The sequence below is a fragment of the Syngnathoides biaculeatus genome, chromosome 14 (assembly GCF_019802595.1).
Source record: "Syngnathoides biaculeatus isolate LvHL_M chromosome 14, ASM1980259v1, whole genome shotgun sequence".
Classification (NCBI taxonomy): domain Eukaryota; kingdom Metazoa; phylum Chordata; class Actinopteri; order Syngnathiformes; family Syngnathidae; genus Syngnathoides; species Syngnathoides biaculeatus.
In genome coordinates this window covers 20,235,957-20,249,873 of record NC_084653.1, presented here as the reverse complement: position 1 = coordinate 20,249,873, position 13,917 = coordinate 20,235,957, and the positions used below count along the sequence as shown (strand labels likewise).

General features: G+C 40.8%; 1 protein-coding gene across 18 annotated transcripts in view; it reads left to right on the top strand.

Annotated features, from left to right (window-relative positions):
• Nucleotides 1–13,917, top strand: part of thsd7ba (thrombospondin, type I, domain containing 7Ba) — a 239,415-nt gene that overhangs the window by 198,094 nt on the left and 27,404 nt on the right. For all 18 annotated transcript variants that reach the window (XM_061842249.1, XM_061842248.1, XM_061842241.1 and 15 more), the window contains 2 exons: nt 6,042–6,175; nt 7,698–7,851. In XM_061842249.1, the coding sequence (XP_061698233.1) occupies nt 6,042–6,175; nt 7,698–7,851 (288 nt within the window). The remainder of the gene's footprint in view (nt 1–6,041; nt 6,176–7,697; nt 7,852–13,917) is intronic.

The following is a 13,917-nucleotide window of genomic DNA, read 5'->3' as shown; positions in this document are numbered from 1 at the left end:
GATATTTGCACTGTTGGTTCATTTTCGTTCATATTTAGTTTGTGGATCCACTTGGGTTAAATGTTAACACCAACAGGTGATCCTGCATCAGGTTAGCACACTTAGTTACAGCGAAGAAAAGAATTTGAACCCCCTGCTATAGTGCAATTTCTCCCACTTAGAAATCATGGAGGGGTCTGAAATTTTCATTGTGGGTGCATGTCCACTGGGAGAGAGATCATCTAAAAAGAAAAATCCAGAAATCACAATGCACAATTTTTTTAACGATTTATTTGTGTGACACAGCTGCAAATAAGTATTTGAACGTCTGTGAAAATTAATGTTAATATTTGGTACAGTAGCCTTTGTTTGCAATTCCAGAGGTCAAACGTTTCCTGTAGTTGTTCTTCAGGTTTGCACACACTGCAGGAGAGATTTTGGCCCACTCCTCCACACAGATCTTTTCTAAATCCTACAGGTTTCTGAGCTGTCGCTGAGAAACACAAAGTTTCAACTCCCTCCAAAGATTTTCTATTGGGTTTAGGTCTGGAGATTGGCTAGGCCAAGCCAGAACCTTGATATGCTTCTTACGGAGCCACTCCTTGGTTTTCCTGGCTGTGAGCTTCGGGTCATTGTCATGTTGAAAGACTCAGCCGGGACCCATCTTCAATGCTCTGACTGAGGGAAAGAGGTTGTTCCCCAAAATCTCACAATACATGGCCGTGGTCATCCTCTCCTTAATACAGTGCACTCGTCCTGTCCCATGTGCAGAAAAACACCCCTAAAGCTACCACCCTCGTGCTTCGCAGTAGGGATCGTGTTCTTGGGATGGAACTCGTCATTCATCTTCCTCCAAACACAGTTAGTGGAATAATGACCAAATGTTCCATTTTAGTCTCATCTGACAAAATTTTCTCCCATGACCAAATGGTCATTGGCAAACTTAAGACAGGCCTTAACATGTGCTGGTTTAAGAAGGGAGACTTTCCGTGCCATGCATGATTTCAATCCATGACGTCTTTGTGTATTACCAACAGTCACCTTGGAAACGGTGGTCCCAGCTCTTTTCAGATCATTGACCATGTCCTGTCGTGTAGTCCTGGGCTGATTCCTCACCTTTCTAAGGATCATTGCGACCCCACGAGGTGATATCTTGCATGGGGCTCCACTCTGATTGAGATTGACCGTCATGTTTAGCTTCTTCCATTTTCTAATGCTTGCTCCAACAGTGGACCTTTTTTCACCAAGCTGCTTGGCAATTTCTCTGGAGCCCTTTCCAGCCGTGTGGAGTTGTACAATTTAGTCTCTGGTGTCTTTAGACAGCTCTTTGGTCTTGGCCATGTTACAAGTTTGAGTCTTACTGATTGTATGGGGTGGACAGGTGTCTTTATGCAGCTAACAACCTCACACACGTGCATCTGATTAAGGATAATACATGGAGTGGAGGCGGACCTTTAAAGGTGGACTAACAGGTCTTTGAGGGTCAGAATTCTAGCTGATAAACAGGTGTTCAAATACTTATTTGCAGGTGTATCACACAAATAAATCATTATAAAAATCATACATTGTGATATCTGGATTTTTCTTTCTAGATTCTCTCTCTCACATTGGACATGCACTCACGATGAAATTTCAGACCCCTGGAAGATTTCTTAGTGGGAGAACCTGCAATATAGCAGCGTGTTCAAATACTTATTTTCTTCACTGTATGTCCTTTTCATTGATGAAAACGAACGAGTGTCTCGACATCAAAGCTCATCAACAGAATAAGTTTCATTTTTAATGACCTTGTTTCTATCCAGCGCGCACAGTTACTGGAAACATATGCTCACACATTCTGGCTTGTCGCTCTGTCTTCGCTTAAATTATGTTCTCAAAGTTGGGCATTGGGCTCAGCGATTGGCCAGCTGTTGCGACCAACTGCGGCAGTTTAAAAGTCATCTGTGTTTTTGCAAATTATCCAATATTGTTTGAATCGCACTAAATGAGCACTCAGTCATCCTTAACCCTCATTAAAAACATAGAGCGCGCTGTCATACATTATGCATGAAATCATTTCAGTCAATGCTTTTTAAATATTTACAGGCTGAAATGTGTAACAGCGCGTTGGCTACCTTTTTATCTAGTTGGCAAACATCCGCCCGTAGATTGTCTTTGCATTTTCCTGCTGAAAAAACAACCGAGCAAAATATTGACAGGGGAAAAGAGCATTCTTCACAACAGATTGCAGGCTCGTTAGCTGCTTAGTGGCGCCGCATTAAACATACCTGCACGTTTCGCTTCAGATCCGTTAGATGCTGATGGACCATTTTCCTCAAAAGCATTGCCAGATGAACACCCCCCTCCCTCACAATTGCTGTAGTTTAATGATTCTCGATGTAGTTTCACAAATCGCAGCTATCCTTTACCGATGCTGTGCTTTATGGTGAAATTTCTAAGTGTGCAGAGCTTTAATCTTTGACATTTCTTTTTAAAGGGAAGGACATACTAAAAGACAAATACTGTAGATAGAGATAGGTTTACTGACTGGACCAGTACATATTGCAATTTGAGAGAGAGGAGTCTTATTTTGAGTAATTCTGTCCAAAGGGATCACTCTCGGGAAAAAATACAGCAAATATCAATTTCTTAATTGCAGATTTGATTGTTATAGTTTGCGCTGTATTTTACTGACAGACAAACTGTATTGGGTATGTTGCCCGTCTCATGTGAAGACATAAATAAGGAGCCCATATAATTAGTGTAATTTCTCGAGTATAATGCATCCTGAAGTATAATGCACACCCCCAAAGTTGACCTAAAAAAATCAGGAAAAGCCTTCTACCAATGTACAATGCGCACCACCAATTTGCCGCTAACCCTATGCTCAGAACATTAGGAATGATCTGTATTTGTATTTTGGTAGGTTTGTACTTTTTTTTCCAAAAAGTTGTCCGTACAACAATCATAATTGTACTTGCGCTGATGTAGCGGTAATATAATCTCAGGACAGGGCACAGGACACGTTTGTTCTGGTCCCTTAATTGTCAGAACAGAATCCCTCAATCAACTAAGATAAATGCTAAATTATGGCATAACATTTTGTTCATACAGTAGATAACACATATTACGGTCTTAAATAAATAAACTACGTTTTTGATTTTTGGTGCAGTAGCGACAAGCATGCTATGCTAACAATTGTAAAATGCAAACTCCCGGAGGTCATAGAGTTCAGGTTGGGGGCGCACATTACCGTAAATATATAAACGTGTAACATAAGACATTGAATATCATATCAAAATGTATTTGTATAAAAAAATTTTACCATTCTATATACCTACACATTGTGATTGTATTATTATTTTTTCATCCATACCTAAATATAATGCGCTTTATAAAACATTTGGAAAATATTTTAGGAAAAATTTGCACATTATTTTCAAAAAATTACGGTAAATGAAATCATAAAAAGGACCTCTCTAAATGATACAATGCAAAATAAACATTTGTCCTGCGTGGCCTTTCCCTCAATTTAAAATCATGAACTATTTCAAACATTATAAATAAATCTTGCTGATGTATACACTACCGGTCAAATGTTTTAAGAACACCCAGATTTTTCCTTTTTTTTTATTTTTTATTTTTTTTTAATTGAAATGTCATGTGGTGGCACAGTGAACGATTGGTCGATTGGTTAAATCATATGCTTCACTGTTCTGAGGACCGGGGTTCAAATCCTGGCCCCACTTGTGTGGAGTTTGCATGTTCTCCCTGTGCCTGCGTGGATTTTCTCCGGGCACCCCGGTTTCCTCCCACATCCCAAAAACACATGCATTCATTGGACACTCTAAATTGCCCCTAGGTGTGATTGTGAGTGCGGCTGTTCGTCTCTATGTGCCCTGCGATTGCCTGGCAACCAGTTCGGGGTGTACCGCACCACCTGCCTGTAGAGACCTGGGATAAGCTCCAGCACTCCCGTGACCCTTGTGAGGATAAACGGCTCAGATGTTTGATGGATGAATTGTCTTTTATATAATTCTATGTCTCTCTGGATTCTGAGCAGAGAGCACGAAGCAAATAAATAAATAAAATTACATGAAGGAATCATGGAGTCAGTCTCGTGACCAAAATGTATTCTGAACTTTTGACCCGTTAAAATGGCTACCTTAGGCATACAACGCCTGAACACAACAGTGGCATTCTTTCAATAATGGAAATCAAATATTCTTCAGCAACTTCTTCATAAATGTGCTGCGCTTATAGTGTACGTTTCTTTGCTATCTTCTGTGCGTCCCAAACCACCTCGATTGGGTTTAAGTCTGGAGACTACAGTATACTGTTTTTTATTCTAATTAGGAAATTTACATATCCAGTATTTTTTTTTATTTTTTAATCAATCTGCCAGCTCAATGCTTTTGAACAATATCAATCTATTTATTTGAGTTGAAGTGCCTGACTTTCTTTTTAAGCAAACGTGGAAAAACTAGGACCTTGTAAAACATTTGACTGGTAGTGTATATCGATTTAATGTGACATCAGCTAGACCTGCGGCAAAATTCTACATATTGTAGAGAAACTAATGCTCATATCATTGTTCTTCTCTTTCCTTCCCGACCTGGGGGCTTGTCGTGCACTGCTAATACGGACATCCACGCAGGCTCAGGTCAGTCCATTCACTCTGTACTTAAACTCTGCTTTAGCTAATGAAGACAAAATGCATGCAAGATCTGTCCAAACTCGCACATGCTCCCGTGACCCCCGCGCTGTCTCCGCTTCAAAGAAAGAACAATGGTTTCATCAGAGAGCGGCGCTAGTCGGGTGGAAAGGATTTATGCGGAGTGCATTTGTGTAACACGCCGTCTGCTTTTCCGCCGGAGGGAGTCAGACTGACATTGCTAAAGAATTCAGGCACTTTGATAGACTTTGAATAGGTGGTAACGCATTTTAGAATGAGCTTCAAGTGACTTAGGTGCTTTTTTTTTTTTTTTTTTTAGCATCCGGTATTGCTTATCTGAAGCGTGCGCTTCATTTCAAATAGCTTGTCGAAGACAAAATGGAGACAGAGACCATACGCCATAGTTTCGTTTTTCCTCCGCGTTTAAAAATCTTTATAAATGTGTCGTGTCACAGCTACTTGGGAACATATTCCATAGGATGCCGCTCTCTTTGTATTTTGGTACTGCCTGCGTGGTTGAGGCCATTTTACACAGAGCAAGTGGTAACAGTCGCCAGTACATATTCGCGTAGACAGCATGTTGCTGAAAATCATTCTTCTCTTGGTGACACCGTGGAACGGTGCGCTTCCACGGAAGTGTTTGGAGCACGCATAAGAAGACTATTTGCCAGTTTACCCAGCAGGGGCATCTGCAGGGACAGATGGGAGATGATGAGGGTGTATAATGGGCATCTGTGCAGCCCTGGAGGGGGAAGCAATGCTCAACAGTCATCCCCTCTCTACTTTACGCACACACACACACACACACACACAAACACACACACGCCTACTACAGCTTGTCATAGCCTTTTCCACAAATTGTTCTCTGGAGTCTACCTTCCACCGCAGCTGACTATTACACGGTTAGAGAGTGAACGTGTTTACAGGAGCATGGCGCTGGCGCTTCCGTTTGTTACGTCGACGCGCCAGACGTGCTGTGTCAGTGGGCTGAAAGTGAATAGACGCAACATTCACCCTCACCTGCGGGTCCTTTTTTTTTTTTTTTTAACCATGATCATCCATTTACCACACCATCAAGCTCTCTCATATTATCCACTAAATTCCTCCCTGAGTGAACTAAGTGTTTTTCCCTATACATGTTTACTTATATTCCATTACACGCTCATCTGCGTTCAGGGTATTTCTACGTCGCTTGAAACTTCCCGATCCTGCTCCCGATGGAATAAACAATACTATTATTTTGTATATTCCTTCACAGGAACTCCTCCTTTTTTTTTTTGTCCCTGCGGGTAGTAAAGGGGGACTGTTTACTCATGATTTCTTATATGCTTGGTTTTTGTTTTTGTTTTTTTTCCCTCCAGCTGCAGCTTTCACTGCATAATATTCATTTTTCCTTGTGTGTGTGCAGGTAAATGAAGCCGTGCCGTGCCACAGTGAATGCAGAAAATACAAGTGGAGGACTGAGCCGTGGTCCATTTGCACGATCAACACGGTGGGCGACTCGCCATCCTGCGGGGAGGGTGTCCAGAGCCGCAAGATCAGGTCAGCAAGCAAGGGGAGACTTGGCAGAGTTTTGGAATGACAACACTCACCGGGGGGTAACTTGGCTCGGGTCCTGGTGCTCGCAATGCCAAGAGAGAACATTCAGACCAAACAGCTGCCTTCTAACGAGTGGTATTTAAAATAGCCACTCTATGTATGTGTGCAGCTTTTATGTATTGACTTTCCTTAATTAACAAGGCTAGATTCTAAACATCTTCTTCTTCTTTTCCTTTCGGCTTGTCCCGATAGGGGTCGCCACAGTCTGTCATCTTTTTCCATCTAAGCCTATCTCGTGCGTCTTCCACCAACTGTCCTCATGTCCTCCCTCACAACATCCATCCACCTTTTCTTTGGTCTTTATCTCACTCTTTTGCCTGGCAGCTCCATCCTCAGCACCCTTCTACCAATATACTCACTCTCTCGCCTCTGAACATGTCCAAACCATCAAAGTCTGCTCTCTCTAACCTTGTCTCCAAAACATCCAACTTTGGCTGTCCCTCTAATGAGCTCGGTTCTAATCCTATCCAACCTGCGCACACCGAGCGAGAACCTCAACATCTTCATTTCTGCCACCTCCACTTCTGCTTCAGTGCCACCGTCTCTAATGCGTACATCATGGCCGGCCTCACCGCTGTTTTATAAACTTTGCCCTTCATCCTAGCGTAGACTCTTGTGTCACATAGAACACCAGACACCTTCCTCCAACTGTTCCACCCCGCTTGGACCCATTTCTTCACTTCTTTACCACACTCTACATTGCTCTGTATTGTTGACCCCAAGTATTTGATGTCGTCCACCCTTGCTATCGTTTCTCCCTGGATCTTCACTCCTCCTCCTCCGCCCCTCACATTCATGCACATATGTTCGGTTTTACTTCAGCTAATCTTTCCAGTCCATGCCTCCATCTTTCTAATTGTTACTCCGCCTCCTCCCTGCTTTCACTCCAGATCACAATATCATCTGCTAACATCATAGTCCAAGAGGATTCAAGTCTAACCTCAGCCGATCCATTACTACTGTAAACAGGAAGGGGCTCAGCGCGGATCCCTGATGCAGTCCCACCTCCACCTTAAATTCTTCTGACACAGCTGTGGCACATCTCACCGCTGTTCTGCTGCCCTCATACATGTCCTGTACTACTCTGACATATTTCTCCGCCACACCAGACTTGCACATGCAGTACCGCAGTTCTAGAGGCTAGATTCTAAACAAGGCCTGTTAATTCCGCTTGGATGGAGCAATCCAGTGTATACCCCGCTTTATATTTTTACAGCACAGTTGCGATCTCAAGCCTTCCTGAGACTCAAATTGAGTAGGAATTCCTGTTAAGAGTTTGTTGTCCAAGTTAATCGGTAAACGAGCCAACTGTAACCGAGTGGCATTTTCAAACCTACTGTATGTTGATTACAGCTTCAAGATAAACTTTAGCATCCCAGTCAGTAAGTTGTCGATGTATTCCAGAAAGCCCTAGTTTGTAGTACCCTGGACAAGAGTTATCGAGCTGCATCTTTTGCTCCACCAGGTGTGTGAAAAAGGGACCAAGTGGGGAGGTTAGCACCGTGGAGGACAATCAGTGTGATGGAGAAGAAACGCCACCCAGGGCCCAGGTCTGCTTTCTGGCCTGCGACAGCGACTGTGTCATGTCATCCTGGGAACCTTGGAGCAGCTGCCCACTGGTAAGAAACACGATATTGTTCATGTATTGTTCACCGTATTTTCCGCACTATAAGGCGCACCGCATTATAAGGCGCACCTTCAATGAATGGCCTATTTCAAAACTTTTTTCATACATATTCTTCATTATAAGGCGTATAGAATAGATGCTTCAGTAGAAGCTGGGTTTATGTTATAGATCCATTAGATGGAGCTGTACTAAAGGCTCAATATTGATCCATATATAAGGCGCACCGGATTATAAGGCGCACCGTCGGCTTTTGAGAAAATTAAAGGCTTTTAGGTGTGCCTTATAGTGCGGAAAATATAGGTTATTGTTTACATGAAAGACTTGCCAATAAACGGTTTATAATGTGTAGAGCGCATTTGCTGACACGTGAAGACATCTTTTATTGATTATAAATTATGCAAGTAACATAAAGGTAGTTTGCCAGGAGCTGAATTTAGATCTTGATAGGCTCGTCAGCTTTTTGCACTTAAAATCATCACATGCGTCCACATTGCTCAAATGCTTGAGGAAAATAGCGTCATACCCAATAGGAGACCCTGTTGGGAACACTTTTCTCAAGTGCAAAATATCAAAAAATCTAACAAAGTGATTGTGGAAGAGGGTTCATTGTAGGAGCAATTCTAGAAAGAGGTTGGGTTGCAGTGACTGAAGTGCAAAATCCAAATGGACACGACAGTGCCAGCACATTTGCGTACTATTGTAGGGAAACCAGTGATAAAATGTTTTCTTTTATGATGTAGAACGAGAAAATAATCAGACTGCCTGCAGAGCTTAGACAACCCACGCTGGGTAAAGCTTCGTATTACATAGCGAAAAGCTGAAGTCATCGCTATTCTTGAAGGCAAAAAAGATATTGTTGACTTGTCCATGCAGAGATGCAGTCATTAATTGACCCTCGGGGATGAGACGTCTGCACTTTGCTTTGCCAAAGAGGACAATGATATGGATCATATTGCAGGATCTTCTTGTCGCAAATCCACATGTGGAAATTAACATTGCCTGTTTTTATACCAAATTTGGGACATTCATGCTGTGTAGAGAGCCACCGCACCCCCACAATTTAGTTATATGTTTTAATTGTAAGCTACAAATGGTCTAATGATAAATGAAAATAAATCATAAACTGTATTTTGACCCCCCCGTAAAAATACTCAGGCACAGATTGTGTTTCTTAGGCAGTCGTTGGATCTTTTGTCACGGGGTTATCATGGCTAATCAAATTGAAAAGCTGAACAACAGATTTACATTCTAATTAGAGATCAGGGACATATTTGCAATATAATATGGTATGGAATTGGATTACGCCATGCTCTCTGGGTGTCTGGAGCGAAATCAACATTTCAAACCTTTGCGTATTGCCCATTAAGGCTTGCACTTACTGGTGCAAATGTGTATGTTCCACTTAGCTGTGGAATATGTTACCACCGCCGTGTATGTAGTCTTGGTCGAAGCAGGTCATTATATGGATGTAATGAGTCCAGGAGTCTCACAATTTCCGTTTGTTGACTTTGGTGGACTTTTGGCTCATTTTTGAATGTTTTTCTCTTGTTTGCACTTTTCTTGGCTTTTGTCCTTCCCAGCTGTCGAGTGTTTTTGATCTGGTCTCAAAGAACAGGGCAACTGCTTCTGTTGAGCTCTTGTTGCTTACGGCAATTTTGCCCGTCATGCCTTTGACCTTTTTGTGAATGCTCGCCTTTTATGGCGTCCTTTTTTTTTTGTGTGTGTATCTGTGTGTGTTCAGTATATGGGTCCAACTGCGCCCGTATTCAATTATTTTCCCAAAACTTTACAGAAAGAGCATTGAGGGAATGTTAAACAATGACCATTGGCGTTTTGCAGATACTGTACATGTCACATTTTGTTTGCAAAATCAAATTCACTTAACAGATGGGTATTATATGCCTCTTTTGCCCAAAATATTTTTCTATTTTTGTGACATACTGTATTAATAACAAATGTGTAAAAAAGTGCGTGCAAGGGATCTTTATGATACCATTATATGCGTAATGTACCGTATTTTCCGCACTATAAGGCACACCCAAAAGCCTTCAATATTCCGATGGTGCGCCTTATAATCAGGTGCGCCTTATATATGGATCAATATTGAGCCTTTAGTGCAGCTCCATCTAATGGATGCATAATATAATCCCAGCCTCTACTGTAGCGTCTATTCTATGCGCCTTATAATGCGGTGCGCCTTATATGTGAATACAATTTAGAAATTGCCCATTCATTGAAGGCGCGCCTTATAATGCGGAAAATATGGTCCTTAAAATATGATTTATGAGTGAGCTGAATGGTGGCGTATTTTTTTAACCTGCAATGATTATCATTAACGCGCTAATTGTAATTGGGATTGCTAACAGCTAGTATTTAGCATTTTGTTCTCAAATTCCGTCCACTGAATTTGTATGATACATTCAGTGTGAAAATATGCCATTTAAGGATCAAAGTCCATGCCTCATAAATGAGAATAAAATACATGTTAGTAGTTAGAGGGGGGGAGTATCATTTGTTTATTTGAAAAATAATAAATGGGAAAAAGTTACATAGATAGTTGCAGGCCTCATCTTGACCACATGATGGACTTTCCCTGCAGTGTTGTTATGGTTAGATTGAAGCAAGGTTTTGTCGTCGATAAAAATGTAGATTCACATTTTACTCTCAAGATACAAGTAGGGGCCTGCTGTAAATATGATAGAAATAAGTAATTCCGTCAAATCCAACAGTGTTAACCTGGCTCTGCTGTGTCAACACAGTTGATGTGAAAATTTCCCATTATGGAAGATTCAATTTAGACATGCCCAAGCTTGGCCCGGAAGGGCATATCTACAATCAGAAGAAAAAAAAATGGCTGTTGGCCGTAATTGGGCGGTTGACTAATAGAATAGTAAATGAAAAAAAAATATTTCCATCATCCACGCACACAAATCCACACGCAGTATTTTCAATTTAATACTATTGGACAGTTTGCAAATCATGGAAAAATGTCGAGATGATGCTTTTCGAAGCAAGAGAAATTTAGTTTAGAAAAAGTGGACTTAATCTTACCTCTAACACAATATTTTGAACTCTTTCCTTCAGAAGGGTTTTTTTGTTTTTGTATTTATTATTAGAGATTACAGTTGCATTAGGTAATGATAGACCCGTAAATCTGGGGGGGTCTGGTGGAGTACAGTGCTTGAGTTCAGCTCAAGGAAATTGGAGTAAAAACAAAAGTGTTGCATTAATATTTTTGGTCAGTAAGTCAGGGTTCAAGGGTTATTGTTGTTGTTATTGTGTGTCCCTGAGTTTTATTTATTTTTAGCTCACATAATATAATTCGAGAGGATCCCTTTTTCGTTAAAGAGGAAGTCCACTCATTGAAAATAACAATGCATCAGATAGGTCATGTCATTGGTACTGTAACTTTAAAATAAAAATTTTCATCAGATATCATTTAAGGTTGGTTTTTTTTTTTTTTTGCTTTTTGTTTTGTTTTTGCCTGCTGGAGCTCCACAGGCCTTTATTTACACACTTATGTCCCACACGTAGGCCTCCAAGTAGTCATTCACGTCCGAAAGACCATCCGAATATTCAACATTATTGACTGCCACAGGTTCAAATCTCTATGGACGTATTCCTCCATCTTCCCGATCAACCAATACTTCAATTCCTTCATCAGATGAGGATAAATTCCAAGAATCTAGCCCTGGCCATAACTGTAGGAACGTAACCGAGCCTCAGGATGAGCACATGACATGTCACATCCGCGCACGTAGGTCATGTGACTCGCCAAAATGTCGGCAACCGGGAGCATTCAAAATTGCCGATATAAACAACCTTAAAAGAGAAATCCAGTGCTTTGCATGAACAGTGTATCCAATAGGTCATGTAATACGTATCCTATTTTGACAATGTGATGCTAAATCTTCTCTCATTTAATAGTGTTTTGAGAAGATTTTTGTTGATAAATACGAACTTTCTGGGGCGCTGCCATTTTCCCGGGTCACATGATGTACATGGGCGTATGTGACGTGTGCTGTGCCGTTCCAGACGCTCGATTACATGTGACACCATTATGCCCAGTGCTGATTTCTCCTTTAGCCGAGCTGCGGTGGTAGCTTAGTATTCCTCTGTCTTCCCGATCAACCGATACTGCTGTTTCCTCATCAGATGAGGATAAATCCGAGAAATCAGCGCTGGGCATAATGGTGTCACATGTAATCCAGCGTTTGGTACGGCACGGCAGACGTCACATACGCCCACGTGCATCATGTGACTCGCGAAAATGGCAGCGCCCCTGAAAATTCGTAATTGTCGACAAAAATCTTCTCAAAACACTATTAAATGAGAGAGGATTTAACATCACATTGTCAAAATAGAGTACATATTTCATGACCTATTGCAAACACTGTTTATGCAAGCACTGGATTTCCCCTTTAAATGATCTCTCATGAAAATCTTTATTTTAAAGTTACAGTACCAATGACATGACCTATCTCATACATGTTATTTTCAATGAGTGTACTTCTCCTTTAATTTACAATTTGTCTTTATTTTAATTCAGACCATGGAATGAACAAAATTTTGTTCACGCTGTAATAGTGATAAGAACGAGAAGAATAAATTTGGTTTCAGGACATTGCATGTAAAGAAGGTAAAACAACAAGGGGACGAGGCAGCCATATGCTGTTTCTCAGTTACAGTGCTATTCTAAGAAGGTATTGTTTATGGTATTGTGGCTTAATTGCGTGTTACTTGACTTTAATCACGGCAGCGTATTCAGAAACGATGTTCTCATCCGTATTCTCGGAAAGGACTTAATCCGTCAACAACAAGAAAAACAGCTTGCAAGACACGGTGTTGCCATGTACAAATGGATTTGTGTCTTTGTACGAAAACTGCTGTTGATTAATGAGCCTCCCGGTGATGAGCCTCATTAGGAGATGACATTGATTGAAGTGCATGTTCTGATGAATCAGGACCGCGGGGACGAATGAAGTTTGAAGCAAAGACGCTTTTTCTTTTTCCTGCCACTCTCCCTCAAAGAGAAAAGATGTCTCCATACTCAGCATTTCATTTTGTCACTTCATTTGATTCTGATGGAGTTGTAGGGCTGCTTTTAAATGTTTGATCCTTGCTGTTGTCCCAGCAGTCTCTTTTGGTAGAAAACAAAAAAAAAAGCAGTTCATGCAGATACTGTAAATCAAACTAAATTTAGTCAAAAAAAAGAACAACCGTTTAAATTTTTATACAGTCCTTGTAGTTCTTCATCCGCTGTGAAAAAGGTACCCTATAATCTTCAAAATTGAAGAACTTCAAGCTGACTTAAAAAAAAGAAACCCTCATAGAACAAATAAAACGGGTGTTTCCTTTATTCAAACGGCAATCTGGAGTGGCGTCGTAGCCACTGGCTATGCTTGAAATGACAGACGTGTATTATTATTTTTACATCGTAATTATTATTGTTTTTACAAAAAAATGAGCAACGACGCCAAACATGACTGAAGTCAACTTTAGTGAAAAAAATTATAGGTTTAGACTCATCTCTGCCATATTACGAGTAATTGGGCTTCCTTACTAATCCGCTGCAATGGAAAAAAGGTGACTGGGTATAATACAGTATATTATACTGTATTATATTTTATTGAACCACAAAATCATGACACTGCTGTCAAGGAAGAAGTGGGTTGCCATTGAAATTGATAAAGAGGTTTGTCGATATCTCCGATCGGCTGTTGGCAATGATCGATTGGCCCATTCACTGCATTTTCTAGACATAAGTACATACTGTACTGTATAAACTGATAAATATTGCACCAAGGCAGCATCTTACCGACTATCTTATACTCGGAGCTTTGAAACATGTCAGTGTATCAGTTTAAATATAATAATTATTTTTTGCTCTATTTTCATTTTGTTAGTTGGTTCTCTTTCGGTGTAACGGTGACTATAACTCTTGCGACTATTTTCCCTCACGGGGATTATTATTGTGGAAGCCATCCAAAAAGTGCACCATTTTGTGGACTGAAAATAGTAAGCAGCCGAAGAAGTTTGTCAAGTGCTGTCTTAAGGT